Consider the following 18,234-nt stretch of genomic DNA (forward strand, 5'->3'; position numbering starts at 1 on the left):
AATATAAATACATATACTATTCTATACTTTATCAGTTCTTTCTCTGGATGTAGATAGCAGCTTCCTTATGTCCTTTGTAGTTAATTTGGGTATTTATGATAATCAAAACAATATTGCTATTACTGTACATCGTTCTCTTGGTCATTCTTTCATTATTTCATGCAAGTCTTCCACATTTTTTCCTAAAAATCAATGAGCTTATTTTTATAGCACAATATTTCATCTGATCATATACTAAAACTTGAGTCTTTCCCCAATCGATGGGTTTCTTTGCAATATCCAGTTCTTTGCCACCACATAGAGAGCTGCTGTAAATATTTTAGAACATATGGGTTCTTTTCTTCTTCCCCTAAACATCTTGGAAAACAGATCTTGTGGTGATATTGCTGGGTCAAAGGGTATAGGAAGTTTAATATGCGGGGACATCTCAAATGTTCCTTCTCTCCTTTGACACTGTTGATGTGTATCATGAATACCCCACAATACACATTCACAGCCATCTCCAGTCATCCTGATCTACATCTGGCCACTGGACCCAGATGGCTCTGGAGGGGAAAGTGAGGCAAGTGAACTTGCACAGCCTTTCTTCACTCAAATTCAATTCACTTGTGTCACAGCATCCCCTCCCAGATCATGGTCCTCTTGTAGAACCAAAAAACAAGGGCCTGATCTTTATTAAGTACTATTTGTTCTATTCATAGGTTGCTCTGTGTTTGAAAGATCTTAGTAGTGTCTCATGTTGAGCCATGCAGATATGCCTTAATCTCATACTATGAAGTATTTTGCCAGTTTCCGAATACTCATTCACATCTTGATAATCTTTTTTCTGTATTTTAGAAGCTTCTGTAATTTATTGTCCCTTACCTTATTGAATTCCTTTTATTTGAAATATAAAAGCAAGAAGTAAATACAGTTTTAATTAATAATTCAGTTTATTTTATGTGTGCTTAAGCTCAACTCTAATGACTCTTCCCTGCGGAAAATAAAATATACAGATGAACAAAAAGGGCAGAGAATTCATAGAAATGGAGCTTCTTAAAAGTCTTTTTACAATATGCTTCCCCCAAAACATTAACACTGGTAAACATATAGTTTTTAAAAATTATATGTAATGGCATAGAAGCAAGTTGAATCATGGTTTTATTCAGGGCACGCAAGTGAAAATTAGACATAGGAGAAGAATGTTAATTGGTTAAAACCTTTTTAGATTCTTGAAACTTTTTGTAGAGCTCCTATCTGGAAATTGTACAGGGGTAGCTTCTAAATCTCCCTAGTTAATAATTCAAAATATAAATATATGGGGAAGCAATATACATGTATAAGCCATTTTTTAAAGTGACTATGAAGAGTCCTCCTTTGATTGGAGTATTAATCCTGTTTCACTTCTCCCTTTAGATGCCTCTTCACTCTAGAATAGGGACTGATAGAATCATCCATCACAAAATCATAGAGCACTCTTATCCAGGAGTTGTACTGAGGCAAGTTGTCATAATATTCTGCTGCTATTTTTTTCACCTGTGGCCAAAACAAAAAAAACAAAAACAAAACCACATAATACATTTAAAAGATAAGGCAAGATAAGGCATTATATATAGTATTAACACTTTATATGGTTAACGGGTCTTGATTGAAATTATGTTTTCTTTTATTTTAGGGATTAATGACCCAGATACATTGTAGAGCAGATAAAACTGTCTCAAAGCTAATGTTAACTTCACAAAACAACTGGTCAGGTCTAGAAATCCTGAAGTGTGAGTGTCTTTTCTTAGAAAATGAACAATTATCTTCAATAACTTCATTACAACTCTTTACACAAAGAGACTTAACCCACTCCTTAGGCCTTAATAAATACCTCTTGTGGTTAATTTGAAAACTCTCAAGACTGAGCAAAATGAAGGAAATATGGCTATTAAAGTGACCATTTAATATGCTAATTTCAATTTCCTAGAATTATATTTGGATCTACAAATAAATACCAACATAACAAATAAAAAGGTGCAACAAGGGAATTAAAAAAGGTAAGGACAATAATATGTATGAAAAAGAATGATTATCATATTTTAAATAATTATTTTTATTCAGAAACAGGAGCAAAATACTTTCTGGTACTTGGTAAATGATTAATCCATATCTCCAAGGCACAACTTTAGACATTACTAAGGTCTTTCAGATACTCTTTAGAGAGGTCCTTCTGTCCCAACAATCCAAAAATTCTATGAAATTTTTTCTACAAGGGTGGGACAGAAGTTACCTTTTCTTTGGGAAGGAAGGAAGCAGCTTTTGGAAACTTAAAGCAATAGCACTCAAAATTTTAGGTCTCAGGATTCTTTATACTTGTAAAATTAATGAGGACCTTGAATGAACTTTTATTTATGTCTATCAACATTTAGTATATTATTAAAATTTAACAAATTTTAAAAACTAATTAAATTAAAATTAAATGTCATTATGAAATATCATTATGAAAATAGTATTGATCTCATGGTGCCCTTGAAAGGAACTCAAGGATCCTTGGACTACACTTTGAGAATTAGCAGTTGCAAAGCAGTTACTAGGCACTGAGAGTGAATAATTTATCCTCATTAAAAGGTCACACACACTTTCCTCTCCCCTAAGTGTCATCCCTCAGAGACTAACATTCATTTATAATGTGTATATCTTGTATGAGTGATTAACAGCATATAATGTCTTCCATTGGAATATTTGCTTTTTGAAGGTAGAGAGCATATTTTTGCCTTTCTTAGTATCCCCAGCATTTAAAAGTACTTAGTAAATATAATAAATATTTGTTGACTGAAAAAAATGTAAGTATTAAGAACCTTCCCTATGAAGGTAATAAACTAAGTAGGAAAATGCTGGGGACAGAAAAAAAAAAAAAGTCCTTCAATTTATCATGAACAAATTCAAAATCCTTACAAATAGTAAATCACATAATTCTGAAATTTTAAGTATAAACAAATCTGATCTGGATGATCCCCAATTTTCATTAAAAGAACGGAGGATCAAAAATTTAAAAAAAAAAAAGATAAAACATAAGATTTATAGTCTGAAATTCCCAAGGAATGTCAGAATTTCTAGAATAGTAAAATAATTGATTAGGTGATAAAAAAAAAAGTAATGGAATGATATTCAATATGTAATTCTTAATTTTAACCCCTAAATTGAGTTTCAAATAAAAGTGACCTAACATTTTAAATTATGAAAATTAAAAAAAAAAAAAAAAAAAAACCAATTAAAATAATTACCGAACTCCCTTCAAGCTCAATGCTTTTTTTGACAACACCTTTTTCTCAGAGGGGAGGGGAAGAAGGCAATCAGGTTAAGTGACTTGCTTAGGGTCACACAGCTAGTAACTGTCGGAGGCCACATTTGAATACAGGTCCTCGACTCCAGTTCTGGTTCTCCATCCATTGCATTACCTAGCTAACCCCAAAATATTATTTTTTTTAATGGGCTAAGATTAAGATACATGACCTTGACCAAGTCTTTTAACTCTATAAACCCATTTCTTCTTTTTAAATTCAAATGAGATAACTTCTAGCTTAAGTCCAAGAGAGCCAATATCAATATTACCTAACATTTATATAGCTTATTATGTGCCAGGCATTGTGCTAAGTGCTTTAAAAACGTTATTTCATTTGACTCACAACAACCCTGGGAGGTGGATACTATAGATCTTATTTTTCAGATGAGGAAACAGGCAAAAAGAAGTGATCTGACTTGCTTAGGACTGCACAGCTAGTGAGTATCTGAGGCCATATTTGAACTTAGGTCTTCTGGCTTCAGGTCCATTACCCTATCTATGTTCCTATGTTCATAGGTTGCTATGATCAGAAAATTCCTAAGTGGTCTGCTATATTAATTAGGAGAGAGAAAACAGGGCAGGGTAGGAAATTCAGAATCCTTGTTGGTATCATTGCATTTGGTGACAATTAACACTGTTAATTCTACCTAAACTAGACCAAATTTCCATCACACACAAGGTCTGTAAATTACAAGAAAAGTGATATCTCATAGAAACTTTCAATTCAAAATGTGTTGAGCTTTTCTAGTTCAACCATAAAGGGGAAAAAAAAAAAAAAAAAAAGAATTCATTTCATCCATTAGGAAAGAGGAAACAAAAATACAAAGCTGAAAGCCTGACACTACACATTTGCTATTCAGACTTGCACATGGCTATAATAACAGAGTAGCTGCATAATGGTGTTAGATTACACCACAACTGCTTGGTTGTTTTTAAATTTTACCAGTGGTAAAGTCTTTAAAGTGGTGAAGGCTTTAAAAACATCTCTTCCTAATGATAAAAATCCCCTCATGTCTTTAATGCAAGGGAATTTATTAGGAAGAAAATAAATCATTCTAGATAGAAAGAAGAAAATGCGCTAGGGCCTACCACACTGAGACAAATATTTAAGTTGTTTCCAGGGAGCCCAGTGATGTAGGACAGTCCCCTTTCTCCATAAAGACAGGTTGGTTAGATAGTAAAGAGGGTAAAATGAAGTAACATTTGCTCATCTAGACGTTAAATTTCTGAATTGTCTAATCTTTCCCAAGAAAGTTTGGCCTAAGGGCAGCTAGGTGGTGCAGTAGATAGAGCACCAGCCTTAAATTCAGGAGGAGCTGAGTTCAAATCTGGTCTCAGAAATTAACACTTCCTAGCTGTGTGACCTGGGCAAGTTACTTAACCCCAGCCTCAGAAAAAGGGGGAAAAAAAAAGCCTAGAGGAGGAAGAACTCAAAAGCTTTTTTTTTTTTTTTTGCATGTTATCTTTAGAGCTATAATGATCACTTCTCAAAGTTCTACAAGCTGCTTAAATCTAGTTAGAAGTGATGATGATTAGTAGAGCCTAAGAATTTCTCAATCACCTTTGGCACAAAGAATCAGCAAAGAAGGAGTGGTGGTGTGCAGGGGGAAAAATGTCTGACAGTTCAAATCACAGTTGTGTGATCTTAGGCAAGTCAACTTTGTGCAACTCTGGCTCAATCAAATCCAATTCATGCAGTAATCAAGATAGCCTTAGACCTTGCCAAGTCAAAGGAATAAGAGGACACTGGGCAAATTACTTCGCTTTTGAGCCTATCTATCTTACTCATGAACTAGTCAGAGAAAAAGCTGAAGACTCAGCAAATTGCATAAAGCAAATTGGAAACAGAAATTTATTCTTCAATGACCTTGGTGAAGTGAACTCTTCTCATCAATACAATTGGAGGTTTTCTTAAAATGAGTAGCTAAAATTATATTCCTCCCCAAATTAGGTAATTAGGAGTTATCATTCTAAAATCTCTTTTAACAAATGAGAAAAATACTCACCAATGGAAGGTTTTTTCCAGGAATATTGGGAAAGTCATGATGTTCATTATGATAACCTACATTGAAGGTTAATAAGTTAAGAGGTCCATAATAAGAAAAAGTTTCATGTCCTTTCAAAAACATGTAATGTTCAGCTATGAAATGTCCAGAAATTGGGTGTAAACCTAGGCCAAGTACTGATCCTGCAAATACATACACAAGAGATTTGAGTCCAAAAAAATAGTAAATAAAAATGTCAAAACTCAACTGAGTTATCAGATTGATAATTTCCAAATAGGTAATTGGCTTGGGGTTGATACACATTGGTCGAAAAGCATAAATGAGTGGCTGAAGAACAACCCATATAAACTTTCTAAAACGGGTACAGAAAAACCAGCCCTCAAAATTGGTGGGAATATCCACATCGATCCCGTCTCCTCCTAGGTAGCGATGATGATCCATGTGATACCTCTTGAAGGAAATAGAATATGGAATGCCAAAAGGAAGATTTGCGAATATTCCAAAATACCTGTTCCAAAGAGCCTTGCCATTGCCAAATGCAAGATTGTGAGAAATCTCATGAATAGCCAAAGTCATTGAATGACTAATGCAGCTGCCAAAGGCGTAAGACCAAAACAAAACCCATTTCCAGTCCAAGTCTTTTACTAGGTAAAATGCAACCAACTGTGCAAAAACCATCAAAATCACAATCCATATCAAGCTGTAATCTGGTTTCATCAAAGATTTTATTTCTGGATACTTGGCTGTGAAGAGAAGAAAAAAATAGGAATAAGAAAATAAATACTAAAAACACAATTAAGCAAACTAAATGAACTTTTACTCCTGAATTTTCAAATTACATATAATTCTGACTTTTGTCAGAAATAAACTTTAGCCTCAATGTAGTACACACAGCCCAGCCTGGTGTCAGGTGTTCTATAATACTAATAATACTTGACATTTATGTAGTGCTTTATTAACTTCAACACTCTGGGTTTTGATCCTGATAGAATTTACATAGTGTATAAAGTTTGCCACACACCTACAAATATCATTTGATCTTCACAGCAACACTGGGAGATAAGTGCTATTATAATCTCCATTTTACAAAATAGCAAACTGAAGAAGTTAGATTAAGTGACCTGCCCAGAGTCACACAGGTCTCAAATATCTGCCTCTTATAAGCATAGTTGTAATGAATTACAGAGGAGGAAACTGGGGCAGTGGCCAATGGAGGTGGGATTTGAACCCAGGTTTCTCCTGATTCAGTGTTCTTTTCACTACATGGAATTCACTACTAAATGGAGGTATAATTTTAAGCAAATTAATCAAATTCTCTCAATCTTAGCTTCTTTACCTATAAAATGAATGGAAATGGAATAGGTTTTTTTTAAATTTTTTTAAATATCTACAACTCTAAAATTCTGATTCTAAAATTGTGATTATTATTTCAAGATGACACTCTAATTTGATCTCATTCTTATCTTCTGTGTTCAACATAACAGCAATTTTGAAATGAAATAGTTAAAATAAAATAAAAACCTCAACAATGAGATGAACCAAATCAGTTCCAATAGAGCAGTAATGAATTGAACCAGCTACACCCAGCAAAAGAACTCTAGGAGATGATTATGAAACACTACATAGAATTCCCAATCCCTCTAATTTTGTCCACCTGAATTTTGGAATTCATTCACAGGCTAATTGAACACTATTTCAAAGTCCAATTCTTTTTGTACAGCAAAACTGTTTGGACATGCATACATATATTGTATTTAACTTATACTCTAACATATTTAACATGTATTGGTCAACCTGCCATCTGGGGAGGGGGATCGGAGCAAAAGGTTTGGCAATTGTTAATGTTGTAAAATTAACCATGCATATATCTGGTAAATAAAAACTATTAAGATAAAATCAAACAAAATAAAAACCAAAATCTTTGTATTTGAGGATAGGTATACTACTACTAAAAAGCAACTTCTGTAGATGAGAATTGAAAAATCTGATAGACTCTATTCCTACTACTCAATTTTCACTTTCTAGTCCCACACCATGGACCCCATCATCCCTAATTATTATCTCCTCTGATTCTACTCATGTATGAGCCACATTTTTCCTAAGTCAACAAAATGTACAAAACAGAGTACATCCAACCACTAACAGAAAAACATCCACATTCATCTGGATCTAGTTGTATGATGGGACATGGAGCCAGAATGAGTTCAACACCTGTGGCATTCTACTTGTTACCCAGGACAAGTTCTTTCAACTTGGGAGTGAAAGGGATGGCTTTAAAGTCCCTTCCAAGTTCTAAATTATGATCTTATTATTTTTTTCTATGCACAGGAGCACTACCTATACAAAGAAAACTGCTTCAAGGTTGAAACCGGTGGATGTCTGGTTATCTTGGGATGACAACAGGGTTTTCTCAAGAGATTGGATCTTTCTGACAAAACAAGTTTTTTAAAAGTGTTCTAGACAACCCAGAAGGAAAAACTAGCTTCCCCCCCCCCTGAACAGGGAAGGTGATCGATCGTAATGGAACATTAAAAATATCATTTGGATATAATAGAGAGGTAAAAAATATCATTTGGATATAATAGAGAGGTAAAGACTAGAGGCCAGGAAATCAAAAGGCAAATAACACAGCAGTCCAAAAGACCATAGATTATTGGATGGCCATTAGTTGGGGGATGGCTGAATAAGCTATGGGATGTGAATATAATGGAATATTATTGTTCTATAAAAAACAATCAGGAGGATGATTTCAAAGAGGCCTGTGGAGACTTTACATGAACTGATGCTAAGTGAAGTGAATAGAACCAAAAGAACATTATATCTAGAACAACAAGATTATGTGATGATCAACTCTGATGAACTTGGTTCTTTTCAACAATGCAGTGATTGTGACCAATTCCAATGGATTTGTGACCAAGAGAGCCATCTCTATCCAGAAAGAAGACTGTGAGGAATGAATGTGGATCACAATATAGTATTTGCACCTTTTTTGTTGTTGCTGTTGTTTGTTTGCCTTTTTTTTTCTTTCTCGTTTTTCCCTTTTTAATCTGATATTTCTTATGCAACATGATAAATGCTGTCTAAGGGAGAGGGTGGGGAAAGGGAGTAAGAAAAACTTGGAAAATAGGGTTTTGCAAGGATAAATGCTAACAACTATCTTTGTGAGTATTTTGAAAATAAAAAGCCATTTGTTTAATCATAGATTTAGTGTTGAAAGGGCTACCTTAGAAAACATCCAGTTTAACACCATAATTTGAAGTTGAAGAAACTGACATTTGGGGGGAAGCTTAAAGTTGTACAGAAAACACCTGGCAGCACTCAGCCAAGAAGTGATGAGACTTGACCCAGGGTGGTTCTGGTAGGAGTAGAGAGGGAATCTTGAGCCTTTGGAGAGATTCAATTGAGGGGAGCACTTGGCAGCTGCTTAATGGTAGTGGAGTTAGGAGGAGGGAAGATATGACTCTTTAATCATAATCCCAAAAATGGAATATTAACAAGAATGGCAGATGATGAGAAGGAAAGGAGTGTGAAGAGTTGTTTTATACATATTAAGTCAACATTATGACAAAGAAAAAAACAATTTAGATTTTGCAGCTTTATTGTATACCTTATTCCTTATTTTGATTGCTCACTTTTGCTAACATTATTAAATTTATACAATTAAATATTATATATGTCTTATCTTTTTCAGATTCTTTGAAGGTAAAAACCATGCCTTATTCATCTTAATTTGACAAACACATGTCTTTACACATGTGTTCTCTAAGTGTTATAACTATTAAACGGATAACTAATTCCTACTATTTGGAAAATCTTTTTTGTAAAAAAGATGTCAATTCTTAATCATAATAAGTTACAAAGCTTTTGATGTCTATCTCTTCTATAACAGTATCTAAACTGATACTTAACCTAATACATTTATTTACTTGAACAAGGTGATATAAAAACAAAAAGATATCATTAAAATTTGTTTTTAAAACCATGCAAAATACATTCTGAGGGCCTAACATCTCCAAACTGTATTTAATGAAGAATAAACTTCAACCTCAACACTTATAGCCCTAAGTAGGATTCTTAGTGAATCTAAGATATTTAAGGTGGGAATAAGCTATATGCCCTTCCTTGAAAACTGAATGGAAATAGCATGACTAATCTAGAAATATGTTAAAATGATTGTACACATATAACCTATATTGTATTGCTTACTGTCTTGGGGAGGGAAGGGAAGGAAAGGAAGAAGAAAAAGAAATTGGAACTCAAAATCTTACAAAAACAAAATGTAGAAGTCTATCTGTTCACATAATCAAAAAAAAATTTTTTTAATTGAAGGGAAAGGCTAAGGGAAAAAAACTATTGTCAGAAACAAAAATTGTCCATTTCAATTTCTCATTCAGTAATTATTTTAATACATTTAACTTCAAAAAAAAAAAAAAATCGTGGACAAAACATGCTCTATACATCATAATGGCTACCCTAGCCAAACACACACAGAGCAATTTGGAACTAGAAGGACTGCAAGAGGCCACCCCGCCCAACCCCGCCAGGAACTTGAGGGGCAGAGAAATGAAAGGACTTTCCCAAGATAGCATCACAAGAGTGGCCTGAATAGAGGTCCGCTAATGAGTCCAAACACAGCCATAGTCCCAATTATATGTCGTGCTGCCTTTTATTCTACCCAGGAGAATCAAGTAAGACATAGTGAAGAGCACTTTTAATCATGGCTTCTATGCCTGACTGTGTCCATAACTTAGAAAAATTTTCTGAATGAGCAGTTATCTAGCACACAGTAAGTGCTAAATAAATGCTTGAAGACTTCTTTAATCCTCCCTTCCATGGGAAGCTTCTTAATTCCAGCTTTCCCAACTTTAATTATTTCCCATTTATCCGAATTGAGTTTGCTTTGCATAATTGTTCTCCGTTAGGTCGTAATCTCAAGGTTAGTGATTGGCATACGAGTCTTTTAGTATTCCTAGCTCCGGGAACACAACTGATGTTTATTGAACGAGTGATAGATTGCCACTGCGGGGCTCCAGTTCCTTTGCTATGTAGAGGCAGGAATTGGCCAGGATGAGTCTAAATCCCCAATCCTGGACGTCCAGTAATTCTAACGAGTAAGAAAGCATACAGAGCTATTTGGAAAGTTCTACACCAAGACCAGTCTCTCCACGTTACTCTATCAGCGAATGAGGGGGAAGACAAGCCCAAATTCAGGTTCTGGCATGTCTGCGCGATACTGATGGAAGCAAAAAGTATCAGAAGCAGGGGCCTCTCCGCAGCCCTGAGCTGCTCGGATGACTAATAGGTCTCGGGCAGCGGGATCGCTCCGGAGGCCAAAGGGCCTCGGTCTGGCGGCCGGCTCAGAGTCCAGCTCCATCACCTCGTCCCCCACCCCCACCCCGGGCCTCGTCAGTCACTTCTGGGGCAGCACGGAAAAAGGATGTGGGGATAGAAGAAGCGACCGACCCGGGAGGAAGCAGCCGGGACCCCTCCCAACCCAGAGGCGCGGAGGGAGAAGGGAGGGGAAAGGGATGGAGAGAGGTGGAGGCTCCGGAGCCCCCGCCCCTCGCCCGGACTCCTCGGGTTAAAGCCCGAGGGGCCCACGGTGGCCAGGCCCCGGAAGCCGCCTCTTCCCTTCCTTCCCCGGGCAGGCAGGATGGGGACGGTCGGGAAGCTGGGGAAGGCCCTGCCCGGGGCCTGGTAACGGGCCCCTGCCTCGGAGGGAAGCACTCGGTCCCTGCCCCCACCCCGGATCGGAGGGCTGAGGCGTCCCGGTCCGAAGGACGAGGGAAAGCGCAGAGGAGGAAGGGCACATAACGGGCACAGGACTACACCTCTTCTCACCCAGGATCTCCTTGCGGCGGTCTGCGTGCGGCTGATCCGTGTAGACCCATTCGAAGTCCTGCCGCGACACACGGGCTCCCATCGCGGCGGCGGCGGCGGCACGCGGCCTCTTCCCAAGGGGCTGCTCCCTCGCCCGCGCGCGACTCCCTCGGATGTCAGCTGTCCGCGTGCCAGAGAGGGACGCGGCACCTCCGGCGAGCGAGCGGGCTCGTGCCTGATGGCGGCTGGAGGAGGAGGATAAGGACCCGGCAAAGGAAGAGGGGCGGAGGTGGGGCCGCAGTCCGCGCACGCAGCACCGCCTGGCGTCTGGGGCCGACAGACGGGCGCTCAGGCCCGCCCCTGGGAGGAGCGCGCGCTGCCCCACCCCATCCCGCCTCTCCTCCCCCTGGCTCCGCCCCCTTCATTTCCCCGCCACTCCTGGGCCCCTGCCTCCCTCCCTGTCCAGCTGGGGGGGGACCTTTACTCTGGGAGCTGCAACTGCGACCTTTCTCATTCTGGTCTGGCGCCTATGCCCTAGACTGCTCCGATGTCCTTTTTTGGTCATAGCCGCCCGTCTTATTTAGCGCTTCAAGGATCACTTTATGAGTATTGCCTCATTTGATTCCCCACCACTATCTTGGTTTGTAGGTGCTACTATTTTACAGATGAGACTGAGGCGGGTCAAAGCGAATGGGGGAGGGGGTGGAGGAGTCTGAGAACGAATCTGAGGTCCAGGTGGAACCACCTCGCTGCCCCCCCAAAGGAGGATTGATGTTCCTTAAGTACAGAGACTCGTCTTTTTTTAGTTCACTCAGCGTTTAGTACAGTGACAAGCACGAGTGCTGACCTGTCCTTCCCCCCTTCCCCCCTCCTCCTCACACATTTTGTGTGAAGCCCAAAGATGAGCCCATCCTCCTTTTCTATACACACTCACCAGGACCCTTCACGCAGGAAAGGGGGCGGAGCTTCTTTTTTTCTTGGGCCCTCCACATACAACATCCCTCTCAGTACTCAGCACTTTGGGAAAAGAAGATCCGGCAGTGGATAATGTTGCGGATTTAGCACAGCCTGATTGGGGATAACCTGAGGCAAGGCTGAAGAAGGAATGGAAAGTATGAAAGGTTAATGTAAATTTGATAACTGGCTGCTGTAGCTAAAAAATTATCCACACCCGCCGTGGTTTCTTTATAAGATCTTTAACTGAAGGCAGTTTACAAAAAAATAAAATAAAAGTGGGACAGCTAGGTGGCGCAGTGGATAGAGCACCAGCCCTGAATCAGGAGGACCTGAGTTCAAATCCCACCTCCGACACTAGCTGTGCGACTCGAGGCAAGTCGCTTAACTCCAATTGCCTTATTTAAAAAAAAACAAAAAACAAAAAAAACTCACAAGGAAATCCAATTACCCCGTGTCCCACAGTCTCACCAGATTCTCTGCTATAGGTCACTCACAAATAGATCCTATGAACATTTGCAGTAGCTTCTCTAACTTTGCGCATCTCGAGTTTATTCTGAGCTAATTCAATTCTGCTTCATAGAGTACAGCACTCTCTCTGTCTTCTGTGTCATACAACTGATTCTAACCTTCTTAAGTGAGACCTTGAGAGCATCCTTGTATTGCTATTTTCTGCCCACCTTACAAGGGCTTGCCCTGTGTGAATCCTCTATAAAGTATTATTATTATTATTATTATTATTTGGCAAACTCAGACTGGATCAACTCAGGGAAAAATATAGAGAATTAAAACATTTCAGAAAACTGAGGCAAAAAAGAAGCCCTGAAATCTGGGAAAACCAGCCCATTTTGTGTTCTTTTGTCTATTTCCAATTATGGGCTCTTGGGGCCTTTCCCCTGAGTTATCAAGACTGACTTTTTTCATTTCCTTTTTTCTTTCTTTTCACTCTCTGTCCTTCCTCACTCTCTTCCTCCCTCCCTTTTTTCCCTTCTTTCTTCCCTCTTTCCTTTCCTCCTTTCCTTCCTTTCCTCCTTCCTTCCTTCCTTCCTTTCCTCCCTCATTACTTCCTTCCTTTCCTCCCTCATTACTTCCTTCCTTCTCCCCCTCCTTTCTTCCTCCCTTCCCTCCTACTTTTCCTCCTTCCTTCCCCTCTTCTCTCCTTCTCTACTTCCTTCCTTTCTTCCATCTCTTTTTATCTCTTGCTGCCTTCTTTCCATTCCTCCTTCCTTTCTTCCTTTTCTCTTGAGAAAAGCTTCCTCACAGACTTCTAGAAGTACACAAGTTGTTTATTCTTTGATTTATGAAATTGTTACAGAAGTCTATAAACATTTTAATGACAGTGCTAGAGAGATGACTGCATTGTATTAAATTTAGACTTTTAAAGGAACCTAATGCAGCTAGGTGGTGAAGAGGAAAAGAGTGCTGTCCCTGGAGTCAAAAAGACCTGTCTTCCAGAATTCAAATTTGGTCTTAGATGCCAAATAGCTGTGTGAGCCTGGACCAGTCGATTAAATCTGTTTGCCTCAGTTTCCACATTTATAGAAATGAATTGGAGAAGAAAATGAGAAACCATTGCAGTGTCTTTGCTAAGAAAACTATAAATGGAGTTGTAAAGAGTGAGACAACTGAAAAAAACTAAATAAAATGACACAGTGTTACCAGATTGCGCTCTCTCTCTCAAATCCTTTATTTGCAATTATTCAGTAATTTGACTTGAGGTAATCATACTGGTTATTCTAGAAAAACCTCAACCAATTTGGTGACAAATCCTTAGGACATTTCCTAAGGATATTTGAGGATTATTTATTATATTGAATTATTGGAATTGTTTTATGTAAGAGGCAAGGGCAAGATTATTGACACCAGGATATTGTTTTCATTTGGGATTGGGGCAGAGCCTGGACTTAGAATTTCATTAATATAAGACATTCCTAGATGAGGAATTACTTGTTACTAATTAATGCAAGCAGCAATAACTTAATTTTACAGGAGTTCTTAACTTGGAGCTGGTGAACTTGTTTTTAAAAAGTATTTTGGTAACCAGATTTCAACATAATTGGTTTCTTTTTATAATCCTGGTTATTTTATGTATTAAAAAAAATCATTCTGAAAAGTTTCTTTGGTTTCAACAGACTGCTAAAGGGTTCCCTCTCTCCTCTCTTTCTTTCTGTTTTTTCTTGTCTCCTTCAGTGTCTGTCTCTTTCTCTGTCTCTATGTCTCTGTCTGTCTCATTCTCTATCTCTGCCTGTCTCTTACTCTTTCTCTGTCTCAGTCTTTCTCTGCCCTTGACTATCTCAGTCTTTATATCTCTCTCTGTGACTTTCTCTGGCTGTCTCTGTCTCTTTTTCTGTCTTTGAATTTCTCTGTTTCTTTCTCTGTGTCTCTGTCTGTCTGTATCTCTCTGTGTGTGTCTCCCTCTATCTCTGTCTCCATCTCTCTCTGTTTTGGTCTGTCTCTCTCTGTCTCTGTCTCCTTGTCTCTGTTGCCTAGAGCACTGAAGTGTTAGATGACTTGCTGAGGGTCATACAATCAATTTGTAACAGAGGCAGGATTTGAATCTGGTTTTCCTTTCTTTTAATCTTGCTCTCTATGCACTATTTGTTGTTATTCAAATGTCATTTTTCAATCTTGCCTGATTCTTCCTCAGACCCTGTTTGGGGTTTTCTTGGCAGAGATATTGAAGTGGTCTGCCATTTCCTTCCTCCAGCTGAGGAAACTGAGGCAGGCAGAGTTAAGTGACTTGTCCTGGCTCACACAGCTTTTAGCATCCAAATCCCAGATATGAAGCCCTGGTGCCCGATGGCTCCCCCTAACAGTCCCTATGGGCTGTACAACAGTGCCTTCCCCACTTCCCAGCTTTTTTTTTTGTAAAGGTTGTCTCATAGTACTTTTCATAACAATCTTAGGATTTAAGCTGGAGGAGCTCTTGGAGGCCATCTAACCCCTTTTGTCTATAAATGAGAAAACTGAGGTGCAGAGAAGCCAAGCTAGCTCAGCTGTGGGCATGCAAGTGCAGAATGCACAGCACAACCCAGCAGTGGGTCCACTTATTCTTTGGACTCCAAATCCAGGATTTAGTTTTGTTTGTTTTTTTTTTATTCCAGATTTCAATTCACACAATAGGAAGCTCATAAAGTTTTCTTTGGCATTATTGTTATTATTATTATCCTAAAATGATATTGTAGAGCAAGCCCAGGATTTAGAGTCAGAGGATTTATCTGTTGTCTGGCACAGCTCCATATCACACTCTATGTTCCTTGGTGATTGTTTTCCTCATAAAATAATGGTTTTGTTTTGTTTTGTTTTTCGACAGTGAACTCTGTCTTAAAACCCTGGGCCTGGGGTCAGGAAGACTCATCTTTTTGAGTTTAAATCTGAACTCAAATATTCAGTAGCTATGTAAGCAAGTCACTTAACCTTGTTTGCCTCAGTTTACTCATCTGTAAAATGAGCTGGAGAAGGAAATGGCAAATACCTTCAGTATCTCTGCTAAGAAGATCCCATGTGGGGTCACAAAGAATCAGAACTGATGGAAATGACCAAACCACAAAAGACTTACTAAAAAAAGTGTTGTGTTTACATTATCTCATGGTATCCTCTTCATGCCCTTGTGAATTAGCTACTACCAGTTCTCATTTTACAGATGAAGAATCTGATGGTTACAAAACTTGTGAGTAGTTTTGTAAGCCTAGATTCAAAGCCATGTCATCTTTGACTCAAGAGATCACTTCTGACTCAAAGTCCCATGTTCTTTTTTTTTTTTTCCCCATAAAATTTTATTTTATCCTCAGGTCTGAATTCTCTACCACCTCTCTTTCCCAATCACCTTCCTCTTCCATGCTCTCAGCTATACAACCCTGTCACTCAAATTAAGTGGGTGGATCTATAAGAAAACTAATTGCCATTTCTAAATGAACTTTAATTACACAAACAAATCTTTATTGTTGTCTAGTCAATTAGTCTTGCTCAACTCTTCAAGACTACATTTGGGGCTTTCTTGGCAAAGATACTGGAGTGGTTTGACATTTCCTTCTCTAGTTCATTTTACAAATGAGGAAACAGAAAGCGACTTGCCTAGGGTCACACAGCTAGCAAGTAAATAGGTTATTTATTTCCAAATAGTAAATAGCATAGAAAGGAAATGGTAACTCTTTGGACGGTCAAAATAACAACCCATTCACCCATCATTCTTTTATTACAAGATAATATTTGGAATTTATTCAAGCTATGCAATTATGGGTCATTAAAAGTTGCGCCAAAAGAAAGAAACATGTTTTCTCTTTGATTTTTCTATGGAATAGATTTCAAATGACTCTCTAGTCACAAAGGTAGCTAATCATAAAAATGAAGAATATTAATGATATCTTCTTTTTTTTCACAAGAAATCCTTCACTGAACAAATGGAATATATATTTCATGCTTATATCTGGAATCTTTCCAATTACCAGGGAAAGGGAATTTTAAAGCCCTAATTCACCCTATGAAGTCATCGTTCTGTGCTAATTAAACAACCTGAAGTATTCCCATGAGACTATGAACCAGTTCCATTTTTATTTTTATAATATTGTTTGTTTGGTTTTTTTATGCTCCTGAGGATAGAAACTGTTCCATCCATATTGTATAAAATTTGATAAAGGCATCTAGGAGAGAACATTTTCTCTAATAATGATTAAGTGATAATGGGTGATAGATCAGATTGCTTTGAAATATTTCTTTTTCTCTTATAAAGAGTTAATTCTCTCCTCTTCCCTATAAATTACTCACATCAAATATAATAATAATAAGAATGAATAATTAGCATTTTTATGGTGCTTCAAGGTTTGCAGCATTTTACAGGTAATAGCTTGTTTAATCCTCACTATAAACCTGGAAAGAAGCTGCTATTATTGTCTGTATTTTATATATGAAAAAAGTTGAGGGGTTCAATGATTTGCCAAGTGCCATCTAGCTAGGAAGTATCTGAGGCAGAACTGGAATTTTCCTGCTGCCAGGTCCTTACTCTATCCATTGAGCTACCTAGTTGCCTAGCTAAGCTTCAGTTTTTGCATGTCTCTGTTTATATGTATATATATATAACATATTATACATTCAACTATATACATACTTGCTAAGCTTCAACAATCACCATATTTTGCTGCTTCTCCAGTTGTGTGATTTGTACCTCTGTCAGAAATGACAAGGTTGGTCTGAGTAACTACTAAGTTCCCTTCCTACTCTGAATCTATGATTCTAGCAGATGTCTATGGCAACTCATGCTTTATGGATATTGAGGATTGTTAGGATTACTAAGTGAGAACTGAGGTTGTCTGGATGGTGACAAGGTGGGAATTCATGTTTTCTGGACAGTTGCAGGGTGAGAACTCAGGTTGACTTGATAGAGGGGGCAAGCTCATTGGCTGGGGTGGTTCTTCCCAGAAGCCCTTGCATTATCCCACACCCATTCTCTGGGAGAATAAAAGAGAGGACTCCCAGAGACAAGAAGAAGACTCTGAATTGCATCAGGCTTGACGGGGCTCTCTGCAGGAAGGGAAGTCACTTCTTTGGACAAGAGTTAACAGCAACTGCCTGGAGACAACGGTTCATTACAGGAAGAAGAATCTGTCGGAGAGATTTGAGTAGAAGACACAGCAGATCTTTTCCCAGAGAGTGATCCGGCAGCTTCTAGAGACGACAGCTCGCTACATTTGGCGCCCAACGTGGGGCAAGGACTTTTGCTTATCCTGACAAGAGGAGCTAGACCAGACCTTCGCAATTTGGCGCCCGAACAGGGACAGACACGGTCCTGATTCCAGTGGAAAAGCTTCCGATCTAGATCTCAGTCTCTCTGACCCAGAACCGTGAGTAACGAGGAAACTTTGTTAAAGATTAAGTGAGCGTGCTAATAGATAAATAAGGAACTTAACTTGTTAAGGGCTAAACCAGGAATCTCTTATAGCTGAAATGGGGCAGATGTTAGCTATATTCAATCCCTGGACCTCAGCCGACTCATCCCCAGCCCCAGAAGCAACCTCAGCTCCACCCCCATTCAGGAATGGTACTATAGAGAGTATAATCAACATAATTGAGGAGCAGAGTTTACTTGTAACCTGGGTACAGATTGCTAAACTCTTGGCTGCATTAAGATGCACATCCCCTTGGTTCTTAGAGGAA

General features: G+C 38.5%; 1 protein-coding gene across 1 annotated transcript; it reads right to left on the minus strand.

Moving 5' to 3' along the window:
• Positions 1-913: 913 nt before the first annotated feature.
• Positions 914-11,487, minus strand: DEGS1 (delta 4-desaturase, sphingolipid 1). The gene is made up of 3 exons (XM_074262638.1): positions 11,152-11,487; positions 5,311-6,053; positions 914-1,515 (listed from the first exon to the last, which is right to left on the minus strand). Exons 1-3 carry the CDS (start codon positions 11,231-11,233, stop codon positions 1,369-1,371), a joined length of 972 nt encoding a protein of 323 aa, XP_074118739.1. The 5' UTR covers positions 11,234-11,487; the 3' UTR covers positions 914-1,368.
• Positions 11,488-18,234: the final 6,747 nt, after the last annotated feature.

The sequence above is a fragment of the Sminthopsis crassicaudata genome, chromosome 4 (assembly GCF_048593235.1).
Source record: "Sminthopsis crassicaudata isolate SCR6 chromosome 4, ASM4859323v1, whole genome shotgun sequence".
Classification (NCBI taxonomy): domain Eukaryota; kingdom Metazoa; phylum Chordata; class Mammalia; order Dasyuromorphia; family Dasyuridae; genus Sminthopsis; species Sminthopsis crassicaudata.